Below are 16072 nucleotides of genomic sequence, written 5' to 3' on the forward strand. Positions count from 1 at the left end.
GGCGCCGAGGCTGTAGCGAACGAAGGCGTCCGGTAATCAACCGTCATTGTGCCCAACAACCTGCCATGACCACCTAAAGTACGACAGGTCTTGTTTCGGGTTGGTTTCAGGAAAACGAGGAAACCTTTCGCCCTGCAAACGTGTGAAGGCAACCAAGCCGCCCTTGCGACGGCGATTCGTCGCGTTTGGGGCTATCTTCTAGGAAGGAATATGATGTACTTCGCCCCTGCAAATATTTGCAGGCGCACAAGCGTGCGTCCAGGGCCCGCAGCGACTGCTTTCCTGGGTGAAAAAAACAAAAAACAAATCGTCCCATCTTGTGCCTAACGGCGACAGACTGCCGAGCCGGGGACCCCGACCATATTTAAGGCCATGCCGGCCCATTGTTATGGCTGACGGTTCCAGTCAACGCTGTCGTTCTGCTGAATGTCTTCTGCCTCTCAGCAGACCGGCGAGAACGTAATAGGCGCGTGTCAACAGCGTAATGACGTCGAACCACGCAATCTTACGAAATAGTACCACCACCACCATGTAAATCTCTAGGGAAGGCGACGACTTCGGCGTTTAGAGTGCAGGGTAATGCTATTTATTTATTTCACAACGACAGGCGCCCAGCAGAACCTTTTACTAAGCGAAGACGCGACAAATAACTATCCCGTGAAACATGTCGTCTTATGCTATATAGGTGCAAGACAGCGAACAAACATTAGCAAGAAAATACGCACCGGAGTTTACGGTATACACCGCAGCTGGTTTGACGAAACAATAGACCACGCTCTGGCATTCTTTGGACGGTTTTCGAGGTGAGAGCGCTAACTGCGCAAATGATAAGCGCAAGTGATGCTTTGAAAATTATGTCGTCATGGGGTCTGGCTCCCCAGTCTTTCTTCGTGTTCCAAGGCAACGCGTTTGAAGCGAAGAACTAAGTATGGACAGCTGGGCTAGTTGGTTGTGATTGGCATTATGAAACATCGTTCCAGCGCACATTTGAACACGGACGAGAAGAAAAGGACAACACGAACGCCGGACTCGTTTTCCGTATTTTCCGATCTGTTTTCCGTGAATAAAATTCAGTTGAAGTCCGGCGTTCGTGTTGTCCTTCTCTTCTCGTCGGTGTTCAAATGTGCGCTGGAACGATGTTTCATGAAGCGAAGAACGACGTCCGCTGCAGCAGAAGGCCACGCGTTATACTTCCTACGTGCCTCCGTTGCTTTGACGGCAGGCGCCAATAAAGCAATGAACGTTACCACGTACCAAACAATCACGAATGGTCCGGCAACAATGTGGGCCTATTTTTACCCACAAGGCACCGCGCACAAGGCCCCAGAGAGCGGAAGGGGCGGCTTCAGAGGAGGTTGGCTTGCCGAGGCTAGCTGAATCACGTGACGCTCCCTCTTAGTTTCTTTTTGTTTTGTATTTTTTCCTTCCTCCATGTACCCAAGTTAGTGGACGGATTGCTGGCCGTCGCCGTAGCACGATTGCTATTGCAACGCACGCGAAATTCGTAGGTTGTGGGCTCGGCTCCCACCGGCGACAAGTTATGTTTTCGCCCAATTTCGTTTCCCTTTCCTTCTTTATTTCCTACATTTCAATTTTAACTACAGCTGATTTCCCCGATGCTCTCCTTGGCTTCACTGTCTGTTGGCTTTATGCTGTCATGATTAACAAAATCGAGCCCTTCGGTTCCCCTTCTCTGGTCTATTTCAAGTAATGCGTCTATTTTTCTCTTCCGTTCGTGGTGTGAGAAAAGTACGGAAGAGCTGCGTCCTCTACACTGCGCTGCCGCCCACTTCCTTGTGTATCGTACGAAGTTCATATAAGCCAAAGTGAAGAGAGAAATAATTGAAGTTCTTTTCAGGGGGCTCCTAGTAATAATTAGTTAAGTGGGCTTTTGTGCATCAGTTTCTATTGTCTTGCCTCCTGTTGCATGTAAAATGTTCCGCATGTTTCTTGGAGCACATGGTCCGTAGGCGTCCATTTATTGTTGAGTGCATGCCGAAAAGTGGGCCTTTGCTTCTGTAGTCAGCTCTCACCTTGGTCTATTTGCAGGTGGAGTTCTTCTTCCACGCTGGAAAATCCTGAAGCTCCGTGAGAAAGAATAAAAAGTCCACGGTTCTCATCGAAGGCGCTCCTCACAAGAAGTCGATTATTTTTCGTCGGCGTTGCTTTAAATTTGCAAGGAAGAGAGAGATTCAGCAAAAACTAACTAGAACAATAGTAGCTAATTTATCTAAACGCCAAACAATCGTGAGCTTAACCCAAGCCAGATTTTTCAGTAATACTACAAGTCTAATACCATCAGCAACACTAGGAATGTAACTACCACGACCACAAATCACAATTTTTCTAAAGCGTTTGTTACAAAAAAAAAAAGATAGGCTTTTGCTAACGGGATCATCAATTTCCTGAAAACAATGAAGCAGGACCACATTGAAAAGAAAAAATCGATTGCAGCAGGTGGAACATGAAGGACGATGGAATAAGCGGCCCCTTCATGCCCGCTCACTGGTGCGGAAAGAAATCTCGCCACTCTTGATTCTTTGAGAAAGTTCTAATCTCAGTTGCTTCCGAAAATCTTGGCGCTCAGAGGACGAATCAATGAACATTTTGCCTGCCGGCCCTTTACCAAAACTGCGAAGCATAATGAAGGAACCCGTTAAAGTTCTTTATTTCTCTTTTTCTTCCTGATAGCAGCCTATTTCCTCACAGAATTTAATTCACACGAGAATATTCTTAGCTATGATAGCTAGGCTACCAAGCGACTACTGTTCACCGTACCCGAACAACGCGCTTTGTTGGTAATTAAAAATGCCACCAAAGCGCGAAGTGCAAGCTGCATACAGCTAAGCTATGAATGAATGCCATCGGGAAGGATTCGGCAATGAAGTGGACGTAAACAGGTGGCTTGAACGGCGCACGGGAGCCATGTAAGGTGAAATATGGGTAAATTATAAACTCGATTGGCTGTTTAATTTCTTTTAGTTGAATTCATGAGACCGCCAACAACCGAGACAGTTCCTCTCTCTCTCTCTCTCTCTCTCTCTCTCTCTCTCTCTCTCTCTCTCTCTCTCTCTCTCTCTCTTTTTTTTTTTTTCGTGTATGCCTCCTTCTACGGTTGTACACATTGCAAAGCAAGGTGTGTATATTTGATAAATGTATTATTTTTTTCACGAGAAGCTTTCTCTATGATACTTAGCTTCCAAGCATTGTTGTAAGGAAATAAATTATGAAACATAGCTCGAAGCGTTGTTGTAATGTCCGTAGAGAAGTTACATATCTTTCAGAAACTTGAAATATGCAGCAACTCGGCATATAGTGTTATTTTGGTCAAGTAGAACGAGAGACACAATAAATTTTACCCTACTGAATCAAATATCGAAAAGCAGGGTCGCTGTATTGCTCACAAAAATTTTCGCAGAACATGAATGTGAGGATATTGAGCAGAACATTTCGCACAATGTAACAAAAACACAAGTTCGGTTACGTTTTCAAGTTAAATATGCTAACGGCGTGAACAAAAGTTGGCGTGAAAATTTCGACAATAAACCGGAACATCTATCTATCTATCTATCTATCTATCTATCTATCTATCTATCTATCTATCTATCTATCTATCTATCTATCTATCTATCTATCTATCTATCTATCTATCTATCTATCTGTCTGTCTGTCTGTCTGTCTGTCTGTCTGTCTGTCTGTCTGTCTGTCTGTCTGTCTATCTATCTATCTATCTATCTATCTATCTATCTATCTATCTGTCTGTCTGTCTGTCTGTCTGTCTGTCTGTCTGTCTGTCTGTCTATCTATCTATCTATCTATCTATCTATCTATCTATCTATCTATCTATCTCTCTATCTATCTATCTATCTATCTATCTATCTATCTATCTATCTATCTATCTATCTATCTATCTATCTATAAATAATCTGGAGTGGTACGTTTGAGAAGCAAAAAGTTAGAGGCATTGAATGCCCTACATGCATTGAATGTACCTTTCTGCGCGATTCCTTTCACTTGGTTATGCGCTCGAATTTGCAGTCAATCTTGGGGGTGGACCAAATCAGTTTTGGGAGCGGGCCAGGTCGGTCTTGAACGTAGGTCAAGTGAGTTTTCGAATTGGGCAATGTCAATTTTGAGAGTAGGGAACCTGAATTTTGGGGATAGGACAAGTGAATATTTGGAGGGGGCCAGGGCAGCTATCTTGTACACGTTCGAAAAGCTGACGTTCGATTTCGCCACACGCGATTGGACTAGATTGGCCTCGGCCGCGATATCGGCGCAGCCTGGACAATCGCGCGAGGCGAAATCGAACGTCGACTTTTCGAACGTGTACAAGATAGCGGCCCAGGTCGGTTTTGAACATCGCCGGATTTTGAGTTTCATGGCGCATATGATGCTTTCGCATTAATAACACTTAACAAGTATCGCCAGATGATGTCCTTGCAATTTTCGTACACGAACCACTATCACACAATGCTACTTACTCTGTCTATTTGTAATTTTTGTCATAATATAGGCATTTTTATGCAGTGTAAATCCATGCGAGTAGTAAAAACAGTTGACAAGAAACACAGCGTCATTCACTAAGTCATTTTACCATGAATTGAAACTTGCCGGAAAGACCCGCCAAAATATAAGTTGAATACGCTATCAGCAGATGGCGCTACAATAGCCACCATTATTCCATTGCCTATATTTGGCCCCTCCTCAGAGGACTGTGTACCGTGTGCACTGTAACGAAGAAAAACGATAGGCAGAGGAAAACTTGAATAGGGTGCACAGCTATAATCCAGCCTTTGGTAATAAGATGCTGGCAGTAGAAACGGGCATACCAGAAAGGCGCTCGAACTCCGACACCAGTTTATCGATGGTACTGTCCTCTAGTGACCGAGAGAAGAATACTGTTTTTCAGAACCGTTTCCTTACAAATTGGTGAGTCTTTTTTTCTACTGCTTGCGTTAGGCCAGCCTACCAGGTTTTCTGCTATTCAAGGGTATTAAACGGCGATTGAAGCAGTGTGGTGCGTTACAAGGGCAGTCTGAACGGCCCCACCATGGAGGAAGGAAAGAAGAGTAGCGAACACACCGCAACGAAATTGAAGCCAAACCTGGTGGGCCAATGGTGGCCCAACACATGATCGTAAGTCAGAGTGCGCGGTTGGTTTTAGTGCTCCCGCTCTGCAGGCAGAGCCACGGCAAAGCAGCTGAACAAGCGCGCACCGAATAAAAACCAGTGGCATAGACACTGGGAACCAAACGTTTCAGCAAATCTCGACTCTTGCTCCAGGATCTTGGCGCAGGAGGTCACGTGTTGGGCCACCACTGTGGCTTCACGGAGCGTTCGCTTGCCAAGGCTGGCTGCGTGACGAAATGCTGTCTCCTATTCTTTCCTTCCTCCATGGGCTCCACCGACAGCAGCGCCGCCGCCACCGCCGCTTCTTGACGCAGAGAGCTCGCGGAGCTCGCTTCTCCTGGCGCAATTCATCGCGCGCGTCGGGCAACGCTGGGCATTGTTAAGCTGAGGAGGGAAGCGCGCTCCTCTCCCGCTTGCATTTGTTCGTGCGGGCGCGTTGCGTGCGGGATGTCGTGCTCCGTTCAAAGGCCCTGATTGTTATTCACAAGAGCGTGCATTGCGACAGCGATCGCTGCAGTCTGCCGAGCAGAGTCACCGCTCGAAGTTGAAGCACGCTCAAGAAGCCTGCTATGGGATACATCAGGACTACATAGCAATCTCCTCGCATCGTCTGCCGACTGTGCCTGCACGCCACTCGAGTGGGACAACGCGCGCGCCTCTCCCTGTGGCCGCCTGGCCTCTCGCGATCGCCTCGAAAGACGCCGCCGCCGAGCAATGGGGAAGCAGAACATGTTTGTGTTCGTGGTCGCCGCCACCGCTCTGGTCGCGAACTTGTGGCACGCCGCCGAAGCGCAGAGCAGTGAACCCGGCTGCTCGGGCGTCAAGTACGCCTTCCAAGGGAAAGGATTCGAAAACGACGTCCCTTCGCGGGCAATCTCAGGTGAGCCAAGGCGCATGACCATCTCTCTATCTTGGCCCCCGTTTCCTTGGGCCGACAGCTCACCGAGGCGAAGCGAGACACCGTGGACGCACGTGCGGGTGTTCGGAGACGTGATCGTTCGAATGACGGATCAGGTGTTTCGACATTTCGTGTAATTTGACTGCGGCCGTTATTTACCATCGACAACGGAGACCTGTTGGTTGCGCGAGTCCAGTCGTACGCACCTGATACCGGCGAATTTCATAACGCACAACCTTGGCATTTGATTCTTCGTAATAGCGTCGCGAATGTTTCGTACCGCTGGAATCGAACCGTGCGACACTTGCCGTGATTCATGATGATAGCCTGTGAATATGATCTTCTGGCACGAAACTTAGCACATTCTTTTCGAAGGCGTTCGCGAAGGATCGACAACGTTCAGCAATGAAATCGTACTTCGCAGAGAACCCTGTAATTTATGCGTAACTCTACGCCATCGGGTGATGGTCAAATCGCCGTCGCGTGTCGTGACAGTGCAGATACGACCAAGGCATTGAATTATGTGCAAGCTGCCGACGGTTCGGTGACTCCGTGCTTTGCTGTAAAGCCTGCTTAACGGAAGTTGTTAAGCAACACACGAAGGAGATCATACATAAAAAAATTCTCCCCGCGAACATTAATGCGCTTGGAGACGGCTAGAATACTCGGGAGCAGCTCAGCGCGCTGATTAATTCTTAATGTTATGTATTGTCCTGCGTAGGTTTCATCTGGTTAGCATTAAGCTCCTTGAAGAAATCAAACCGATGTCAGCAGTACGGGCAGGCTCCCTTGGTAATTTGGTCCACCATCGGCACCCTACCGCAAACCGTTAGGCAAAGTTTGCATCCTTTTCGTCACTGGCGAGCTCGCCTTTACTGTCATTCGTTAACTCGCCATACATCTTATCTGAAACGTGCAAACCGTGAGCAAATTCATCAAGACGCACCTGACACTATGGGAACTTCAGTGATGGAAGGAATAGGCGTTGTTATAACAAACGTCCCGATTTTCAAGGAAACGAGGGCCACGTGTGCGTGTATGTACTACAGTACGTTGTCAGCGTTACTTGAGCGCGCGGCTTTTGGCTAAACAGAATATTTGACAAATGTACGTTTTGGCGGCCGATTGGCGCCGCGTGCGCTTTGACTCGTGACTGGCGCTTTAATAACGGTTCTCTCCGACGAACGAGTCGTGCGCGAACCTTTTAGACTCCATTGATCATGGCTCTCGACCCGTCGGGTCCGCTTGACTTCGGGCGCAGGCAGTGCCGTGCAGCTTGCAGCAACAGCAAAGCACCAGCACCTACTTGCTTTTGCTGGGAAGAAAAAGCGTCTCCGATTCTCGCACGAGTTGCGTCAAGACGCGAGCTTGCGCGCATCCATTCATAGCCGGCATTCTATTTCGCCATCAACTAGCAAGGAGGAAACAAGGTGATTTTCCTTTCGTGCAAGTACTTAGAATGCGTGTCAACACCATTAACTATTACGTGCAGGCGTTTTAAGTGGCAATTGTGACTCTTAATTTCTATGAAGTGTCATTAGTGCGAAAGCTTCGTCTCACTAGTTCATTAATTAGGGATGACAGAAGCTCGATACATAAGGAAATTCGATATATCGATGTCGCGAACGGCGTCCTGTCTGGCCCCTTTGCTCAATATAGGAAACATAGGCGCAATGCAAAAGCCGACGCGGGCGCAGGAAAAGAAAAATCTGGCGATTTAGCGATAGATGGTAGAGAAAAGCCGTAGCGTTATGTCGCACCCCGTTAATTGAGGTCCCGGATCCATGATTTAAACGGCGTTCACCACATTTCGAAGTGTTGTTTAGGAGCTCACTCGACACATGTCCTGCGTCTTCGAGGAGCGAATTGCACCCGACGGTGGTCTATACCACTTGACCGACGTCTCAGCCTTTCCACGTGTACACTTCTTCCAGCATGGCACTCGTAATGCTTGCACATAACTAAATTAATAATTTACAGGGCGCTCGCCTTGGCCTTTTCATTCCTGCCTCCGCGTCTGTTCCTGGGCTGTTTTATGGGGATCTGCCCAGCTTGCTCCACTTGTCAAATATATAGGCGCTATTATTTTTATCCCTGTCATCCTTACGTGCTTATTTATAATTTAGTTCGACAGAAATTCAGCCACCCGTACCCTTTCCTGATATCAGCAAAATGCGAAATGCCCCGGCAGTTGCCGTTACGTAGGTGGCGTATACGTAGCAGTTGGCTTCCAAAACCGAGAAAGTCGTCTCATTAACAGAACAGATGTTTTCGGGACGGTATGCCGCGAGCACGTCGACCGGAACTATAGCCATCTATACGCTTGTCACTTGTTCCGAATTTCGCGTATTCAGCCCACATCGTGACACGCCATCTTCCAACGCGCAGCATTCAATAATTAAAAAAGGCGGGTGCCGGGACAGCGGCCGGTGGTGGCCTCGACGGTGGCGGACCGACCGTCGGCTGGTCACTTTGCGCACAGCGCAGCGGCGTTATCCGGTCCCGCGCTTCACACGCACACGGCCGGAACGCGGAACGTGCGCCGGGCGCTTAATTGGCTCGTCTAGCGGCCTGCACTGTGAAGGGATGGAATGGGGGAGGGGGGGGGGGGGCTTGGCCGCAAGATCGACGCTTGGTTTTCCGGCCGCGGTCCGGTTGTTTTCCGACACACGGAGGCATCCCAGGCCGATTGCGTCTGTGTGCTTCGGCGACCGCCTCCACCCACCCCTCTTGTTCTGTCGTCTGCCGACCGCGCGTCCAGCTGATGCGTGCACGTGGGAATGTGCGGCCGCCTATTAGGCTAATGGCGCAACGTTTAGAAACCGAGCTGCGGCCAGCCGTCCGGCGGGCCACCACCGCGAAAGGCGCATGCGCCGTCGCCGTGTTTCGCATTTCTGCGAGCGCTGTAGCGAAATGCGTCGTCGACGCTTTGCGGGAAAGCCCGCTTGCTCGGGACCTGACCGCTTTCCCTTCGCGTCGCATCTGCAGTGGTGCTACGCGACTCGAGAACGAATGCGTCTCGGTAATGCTGCTTCCGGCGTTCGTAACGACCCGTGACAGCTGGCTGGCTGTCCAACCATTTCTCTGGACACTTTCCAGCGAGCCTCTGGGCAGCTGTAATGTGGCTGCGGGCTTGGCCCGTGTGAGCGCGCTCCGCGAGTTTCGAGGACGCGAGGCTCTTTTCAGAAATCACCTGGAGCCCCGGGATCGAATACGTCACATGTGTCGTAAATGTTGCGCTTTCGCGATTGCGTCTCAAAACTTCGTGCTCTGAGCGAACGCGCCGCTTTCAGCTCGTCTTAATAACTCTGACTGGCCTGGCTTGACCTAATGGGGACTCCTGCGTTTCGATGGGATAGAAAACACGACGTAACATCTGTATTTCGATAGCAATATCCCCACCGTCCACTGGTCAGACACATAAACGTGGCAGAGAGCACGTGAAGAACACGCTACTGGAAATGGAATTTCGAATCGTGATTTTCGTGCATCTGTTTCATTTTTTTCCAAGTTCGTTCGTTCGTTCGTTCCTTCGTTCGTTCGTTATTTTTCGCATCATTCTCGGCCATCGCTGTATACCGTCGTATTCGCTGCACCAGGAGCAGATTTTTCGCCGAGGGACACGTAAGGCGTGGCGAACAACAACAAAACGGAAGAAAGTGATCCAGACAAGCGAGCGAGCGCAGAGCTGAGCCGCGTGCGCGGCGAAAGCAAGGTCGAGGGCACGATGAGTTTGCGCTTTTCTGCCCGACTCTTGCGATCTCCTTCTCTCACGTATTGTTTTCATTATCGGCGCGCGTAAAGTTCCCGTTTTGCAGGGGACAGTGGGGCGAACGCGAGGGAAACACCATAGCGGCTGAAACGGGGCGCGGCTGCAGTAGAACAAGCGGGCGAGCAGTTCCCCGAAATTCCTGCCATTCTTCGGCTCAACTCAGGCGCGCGCGCTGGCGGAGAAAACTTTGCAATCGGAGACAAGCCGGGCGTACGCGCGGGGCGCTCTTCCCTGGTGCCCTTGGAGACGTGCGTGTATCGCTCTTTCGAAGGGTGATCCGAGAAGAGAGGGAAACAAAAGCGAGCTGCGCCACAGCAGCAGACTACGAAATAAATAAATAAATAAATAAATAAATAGGTACAAAAGAAATTCTAACGCAATCACCGGAGCGAACACAAGCGGCTGGGCGAAAGAGAGGGAGAGGGAAAAAGAAGGAACTCCCACGTTCTCCCGGCCGTGCAGAGAGGGGAGAGAGAGTGAAAAAGAAATGAGGCTAAGGTGCAGAAGGAAAGAAGCAGCGAGCGGGCGAGCGAGGGGAAGCATTTATTACCTCTCAGTGGCGCGCAAAGAAAAGGAGATTTTCTATTACATCTCCATCCTATTATCTCTTTGCTCGCTGCCGCGGTTCCAGTGTTTGCGCGCAGCGCTGCTTGCTTGCTGCTGCCGCTCCTGCGACGACGGGCGGCGTTTCGCGAGTGCCGGTGTAAAAAAAGCAGGCGGGGGAGGAGGGGAGCAATAATACGTTTCCGTTTCGCCGGCTGCCTGTCCACCGGCAAATTAGGCATCGATTCCCGTTCAAGACGGCACACGGCGCGACGAAGGACCGTGCCAGAACCGTGTTCGGGAATTAAAGTGGATATGGTGCGACTGCGTGTCTGTCCGTGTGTGTGTGTTCGCGCCTGTGCAGAAGGCGAGGAAGCGGGAAAGGAGGCTCGTCCCACGTGGAAGGGGATTTTCACGATGCGTGCGCTGAGGTCCAGCGCGCGGTGAACGCTTGAGAGGGGGAAAGGGGGAGCGCACAGGGACGGTAAAATCGCGTTGTTCTTATCAGAAAGAGTCGCTGGAGTGGAGCTTATCTCTATCTTGGGGGCACTCTGGGGTATCTCCCTTCCTGTGGAGAGGCGGCGCGCGAAGCCCTATAAACACAACACACCAATGCTGCTGCGTGGCTAGCCGATAGATTCAAGGTGCCGTAGAGCGAGATAGTATGGTAGGTGACTTCGCATATTGGCGCGCAACAGTGCATGGTCCGGTCGTGTACGCCGTTGTGAGAATCTTTGGCTGACTTGCTCCTGTGGTCTCTCTCTCTCTCTCTCTCTCTCTCTCTCTCTCTCTCTCTCTCTCTCTCTTTCTCTCTCTCTCTCTCTCTCACACACACACACACACACACACACACACACACACACACACACACACACACACACACACACACACACACACACACACTTTTGTCACACTCGCGCAACTGCAGTTTAGTATGAAATACAATATGAAACTGTGTGACTTTAGCCAGTGCATGGAAGTATGTTCTCGCCTCACCGCCACACGAAACACGTTTTCAGCGCTGAAGAAGGTTTTTCTGGCGAGTCCCAGTACAGGGCCCGTGAAGTTGCGGGGCGGGACAAAAGGACAGCGCGTGCCGCCCGATCTCGGACGCCATGTTGGAATAACGCAGGCTTGTACGCCTTCTTCGCGACATCAGCGGTGCGGAACCGGCGTGGGCAAAAAACACACACATGCGACATTACGGGCGCCGCACAACTCGCCGACTGGCTCAAACTAATGTTTCTGTTTGTACGCCTGCCCACTCAGCAAAGCTGGAGATTGGGATTTTTTTTTTGCGAGTACTAGCGCGCGTAACCATACGTAATTCCAAGGGAGAGCCTCAGTCCTGGGCCGAGAAATTGACGGCACGACTGATAGCCATCAGAACCGTTACAAACATGTGACTTGTGGAAATGTCATCGCGGAAATACGGCTCCTCATTCGGTGGAGCACGTCATCCTACAATACCGATCTGGGTTGTAGTACATACTCTTCAGTACGTGGTGACAAAAACCTCTTCGAAAACGATAGCCCTTCAATTGGCCACAAACGTTACTTCATACACCCTGCCCCGCGTGCTTTGAAACGAGCCTCGGAAAAGAATAACGCTGACCCTGTCTCTCTGCTTACGAAACTGTAGCCGCCGCGCACGGCGTCCTTCCGTGGCTCGAAGATTGAATCCTCGCGGCCTTGCCTGTCGTACAGTGCACTTCATTCGAGGCGGCTTGCTCGCTTGTTTGCCGCGCTGTTGCGGGCGATAGCTTCTTTCGCCGGAACGCGCGAAACGCCAACGCGTCGCCGTCCGCGGTGGCGCCGAGGGAGGCCGTGTTTGGAGGCGTGAGAGATTGCGAAGGGGGAAAAAAAAGAAAAGGAGCTCGGGAGCAGGAGCCAACGAAGCCAATTTCGCACAATACCGGGGAGACACATTAATCATCGCGCCGCCGTGGACCCTTCCTTCCCTGTGTGTGTGTGTGTGTGTGTGTGTGTGTATGTGTGTGTGTTTATGTGTACTTGCGTGTGCACGAACTCGAGCGCAAGTACGAGGCGCGGGTGGCCCCCGGAAATGCCGTAACGATGCGCGTAATCGCCGCACCTTGTCAAGGTTGAACGAAAAAAGAAGTGCTTGTCAGATTGTTTAAAGATCGGAATTATGTACGAGCCGGCGTCCATAAAGATTGCAGAGAGAGATATATATTTATTAATAATAATGGGGTTGTATAAATGATCGAGCACCTCAGTGTAAAGGTTGTATAGTGAGGTCGCTCGCATTATTGCCGATTCGATGTAAGCGGTCGGGTATACTGTCGGGCACGGTTGGATGTGACCTGAGTCGGTCACTGGGCGGAGGGAAGTACGTTGAGTTAGGTTTTGGTAGGAAGTGACGGAGGTGAAGAAACCTGTTTCTTATAGCACATGTGTTGCGTTGGGTGTCCGCTGCATCAGTTGCATTGTGGTGGAAAAGTGTTATCATACTGTGCAAAAAAAAAAAAAAAAAAAATACCATCGCGACCCGTGTTACCTAGAGCCGTGCCTAAGTGCGTTTTGTATTTGACGATGTTGTTTCACTTTGTAAATGCAGACTCACCTTTCGTGAGCAGAAGAAAAAGAAATACATTTATTACGAAAACGAAAATCGGGTTCTGACCCGTGTTATAGCAGCCCTCCATTGTCCGAAACATCTCATATCCAAACAGGAAAGCGTGACTATACAGGCGTCTTTGCGGTATTAGCCCCTGCAGGGCAGCACTTATAACGGGAAGTAGTTGGGCGCCCGGCGTCACGAGGTCTTAGAAGCTGTCCTAACTACACCTCCGGCCTCACCGCTGTGCGCATCGGAAGAAGAAAAAGAAAGTTGGTGTGAGTAACAGTCTAGGAAGCCGCCCATCATATACTACATAGGTGGGGGACATCGACAGCGAGAAAGGGGGGCAAAAGAATTGGCCCGAAGGCGAAAATGAGAGAACAGAAAAATTTGTCGCCTCCTGTCTTTGACAGCGAGGCGAGTCCGAGCACCTCTTCTCTCTCGCTCACCATCTGCCTCCTCCTCTCCGTGTTGCGAGCGCTGTATTGCTTCGACCCGCACGCGGCAGCGGCGTCGCACGCCAGCACGCGCAAGCAAGCTCGTGCTTTCAAAGCTTCGAGAGCATTACCCCCACCCTCTGTTTCCCTCCTCCCTGTCGCGTTGTGCACTTGTCGCTGTCTTGCCCCCTTTTGTCTCGGGCGAGAAATTGAAATCGATTGGGTGGGTGTGCGGTTATTCGTGTCTCCTTTGCTTGCCGTTGCTTTCTTTGATTGATTGGTCTCTCTCTCTCTTTTCTTTTTTTGCAACAAACGAAGTGATCGAATTGTTGTGGTTGCCTCGGTGCACTTCAGAAGTTTGAAGTGAAAGTGGGAAGGGGGACAAGGGAAATGAAAAGTAAAACGAAATGAAGAAGCAGAAATGCGCTATGGAAGGGTGTTGGAGACGCTGCGCGCGCGAGACACTTTAATTCACGCGAATGTGAGGAAGCGCCGACGTCGATACTATGGCTTGCGCCATGTTCTCAGTTAAGAAGAAAAAAAAAGGGGGGTGGTAGTAAGCAGAGCCATAACGCGGAGAGAAACCGCGCTACTACGAGAGTTGTAGCAGCGTGGAACGAGCTGGCTACTGCTGAACGTTGCCTGCAGCGGCTCCAGCAGCGAAAAAAAAAAAAAAAACTTGCGCGACTCTGCAAGAAATGCCATCGTTGATGGTCGCGTTTGTCGCTTTCTTGTTTTTTTTTTCAGACGTGCTCTTTTTTTCACTGCGGCGTCCGCCACTACAGCGCACTCTGCCGTTACTGCGTTCCCCAAACCAACGACGAAGCGTCTTGCTCTAAACGAGGAGGTCGCCTGCAGAACTAGCGTAAAATAGCCGAACAGTTCGCCTTTCACTAGTTCGTTTTGTTTGACTGGTTTCTTTTCTCCTGTATCCTCTCTCTCCTCTCTCTTTCTTCCTCTCTCTCTCTCTCTCTCTTCCTTGCTTTTCTCCTGTGTATAACGTGCGTGTCTTAATCTATCCTTCACGCCTGCTCGCAGACTTAGGTGGCGTATGCGTGTTTCCATATTTCTTCCCCCCTTTTCTCTCGCTCTTTCGAGAAAACGCGATTTGTTTCTTGGCTGAGGCGAACTGAAGAAGGCGGGCAGAACTTTGCAAAAGTTATAAAAAAAGCGCAGGAGGGTGCATGTACAGGAGGAAACGTTAGTGGGTTTTTACGAGCACGGCCCCTTCGCCTCCTGTCCGGAGAGGCAGCAGCGGAAGCCGGCAGCGCAGGCCGCAAAGCGATCGCGTGCGGGCTGTGTTTTGTGGGTCTATATAAAACCTCTTGTGGTGCGCTGTGTTTTGTGTGTCTATAGCACCAGCGTGGTTCGCTGTACTATACCGGGTCTCGGCTGGGGCTCTCTGAGTGTGTGCACTACACAGCCTTGCGTGTATTGGCTCGAGCTTCTCTATTTTGGCTCTATCTTCTGAGGTTCCTGTATAGTCTCTTCGCTTTCGCATTTTCTTTTCTCTCTCTCTCTCTCTCTCTCTCTCTCTTCCTGTTTGAACAAGACCTTTTGCACATTACTGCACTAGCGGCCCTCCGTTACGGCCATTTCATGCCCGCCTATATGTGGATGTATATCGTGCAGATATAGATGGATATAGATATATATGACGACCATGGGCCATAGACGGAATTGGATTTCCCCTCGGGTAAAGCTCGCGCGGTGTTTTTCTTCCCTCCCGCGGGGGGGGGGAGGGCCCGAAATCTCGTCGCCGTGCACTGAGCGTTCGCCTTCGCTGCAGCGCTCCGCGTAGAGCACACACGCACAGCGCTTAGACCTGTACGTCTTCTCTCCTCCTCTCTCAGTGCCTCCTTTCGATCGCCGTTGGCGAGATTGGTCTCCGTGCTCGCGGTGGCTTCGACGGCATGTACTACATGCCTCAAAAAAAAAAAGAAAAGAAAGGAGCCGGTAAAGCTCGCTCCATCTGCGGTTGTTCAGTTTTCTAGAGAGGAGACTCGAAATACGAGCGTTAAAAAAAGAAAAAAGAAAAGAAAACGGAGGAGCGAACGCCGCCTCCGTAAAGTTTCTGAAATTATTGAATGGCCCAGCGATATTACGCGGGCTGTTCTCTGTCGCTGCGGTTTTCGTATGTTCCGTCGCTCTTTTCTGCTATCGTTTCACGTGGCGTGCTATTTACTATGATACTTCTTTTATTCGCCTCCAATCCCCGTTTCCCGTGGAAACAAACTGCCACCTCTGCTCTTTCTTCAGTGCGAGGCGAACTGTATGGCGGTTCATGGGCGCATATGAACGGCGACCGCGCGTTACGTGAATCATTTAGTGTCTCCGCCGTTTTCCACGCTCCGAAGAAGTGCTGCCTCTACTCCATCCCCCCCCCCCCCCCCCATCTCTCCTCCATCCCGCCCCATTATTCTCGCTGTACGATGACTTATACGTACAGCCTCCGTCTCGCCGAGGGCTCTTGTCTGTCTTATTTGTACTCCGATTGGTCCATCGAGACATTCCCGTCGTATGTCTTTCGCGCGCGAAGTTTTGCGAAGTGGAGGGAACACTTTCTTTTGTTTAGGCATCTCTCTTTCTCTGCTCTCTCATTTTCCTTCTATTTGCGCCCTTCCTATAAAGGCCTCCGATGTGTGACCTATATGCACTTTCTTATTCGAGTGGATCGTGCGCACCGCTCGTTTTTTGGACCGAAT

The 16072-nt window shown here is 50.3% G+C and overlaps 2 protein-coding genes across 2 annotated transcripts in view; both read left to right on the top strand.

Moving 5' to 3' along the window:
• Nucleotides 1-2114, top strand: part of nmdyn-D7 (nucleoside diphosphate kinase homolog 7) — a 45151-nt gene extending 43037 nt beyond the window's left edge. Inside the window, exon 12 of the mRNA XM_075679333.1 lies at nucleotides 2050-2114. Within this exon, the coding sequence (XP_075535448.1) occupies nucleotides 2050-2082 (33 nt within the window). The 3' untranslated portion in view covers nucleotides 2083-2114. The remainder of the gene's footprint in view (nucleotides 1-2049) is intronic.
• Nucleotides 2115-5556: 3442 nt separating this feature from the next.
• Nucleotides 5557-16072, top strand: part of LOC142572875 (glypican-6-like) — a 162717-nt gene continuing 152201 nt past the window's right edge. The window contains exon 1 of the mRNA XM_075682309.1: nucleotides 5557-6013. Coding sequence (XP_075538424.1) covers nucleotides 5848-6013 — 166 coding nt within the window. The 5' untranslated portion in view covers nucleotides 5557-5847. The remainder of the gene's footprint in view (nucleotides 6014-16072) is intronic.

This window comes from Dermacentor variabilis, chromosome 2 (assembly GCF_050947875.1).
Source record: "Dermacentor variabilis isolate Ectoservices chromosome 2, ASM5094787v1, whole genome shotgun sequence".
NCBI classification, from domain to species: Eukaryota; Metazoa; Arthropoda; class Arachnida; order Ixodida; family Ixodidae; genus Dermacentor; species Dermacentor variabilis.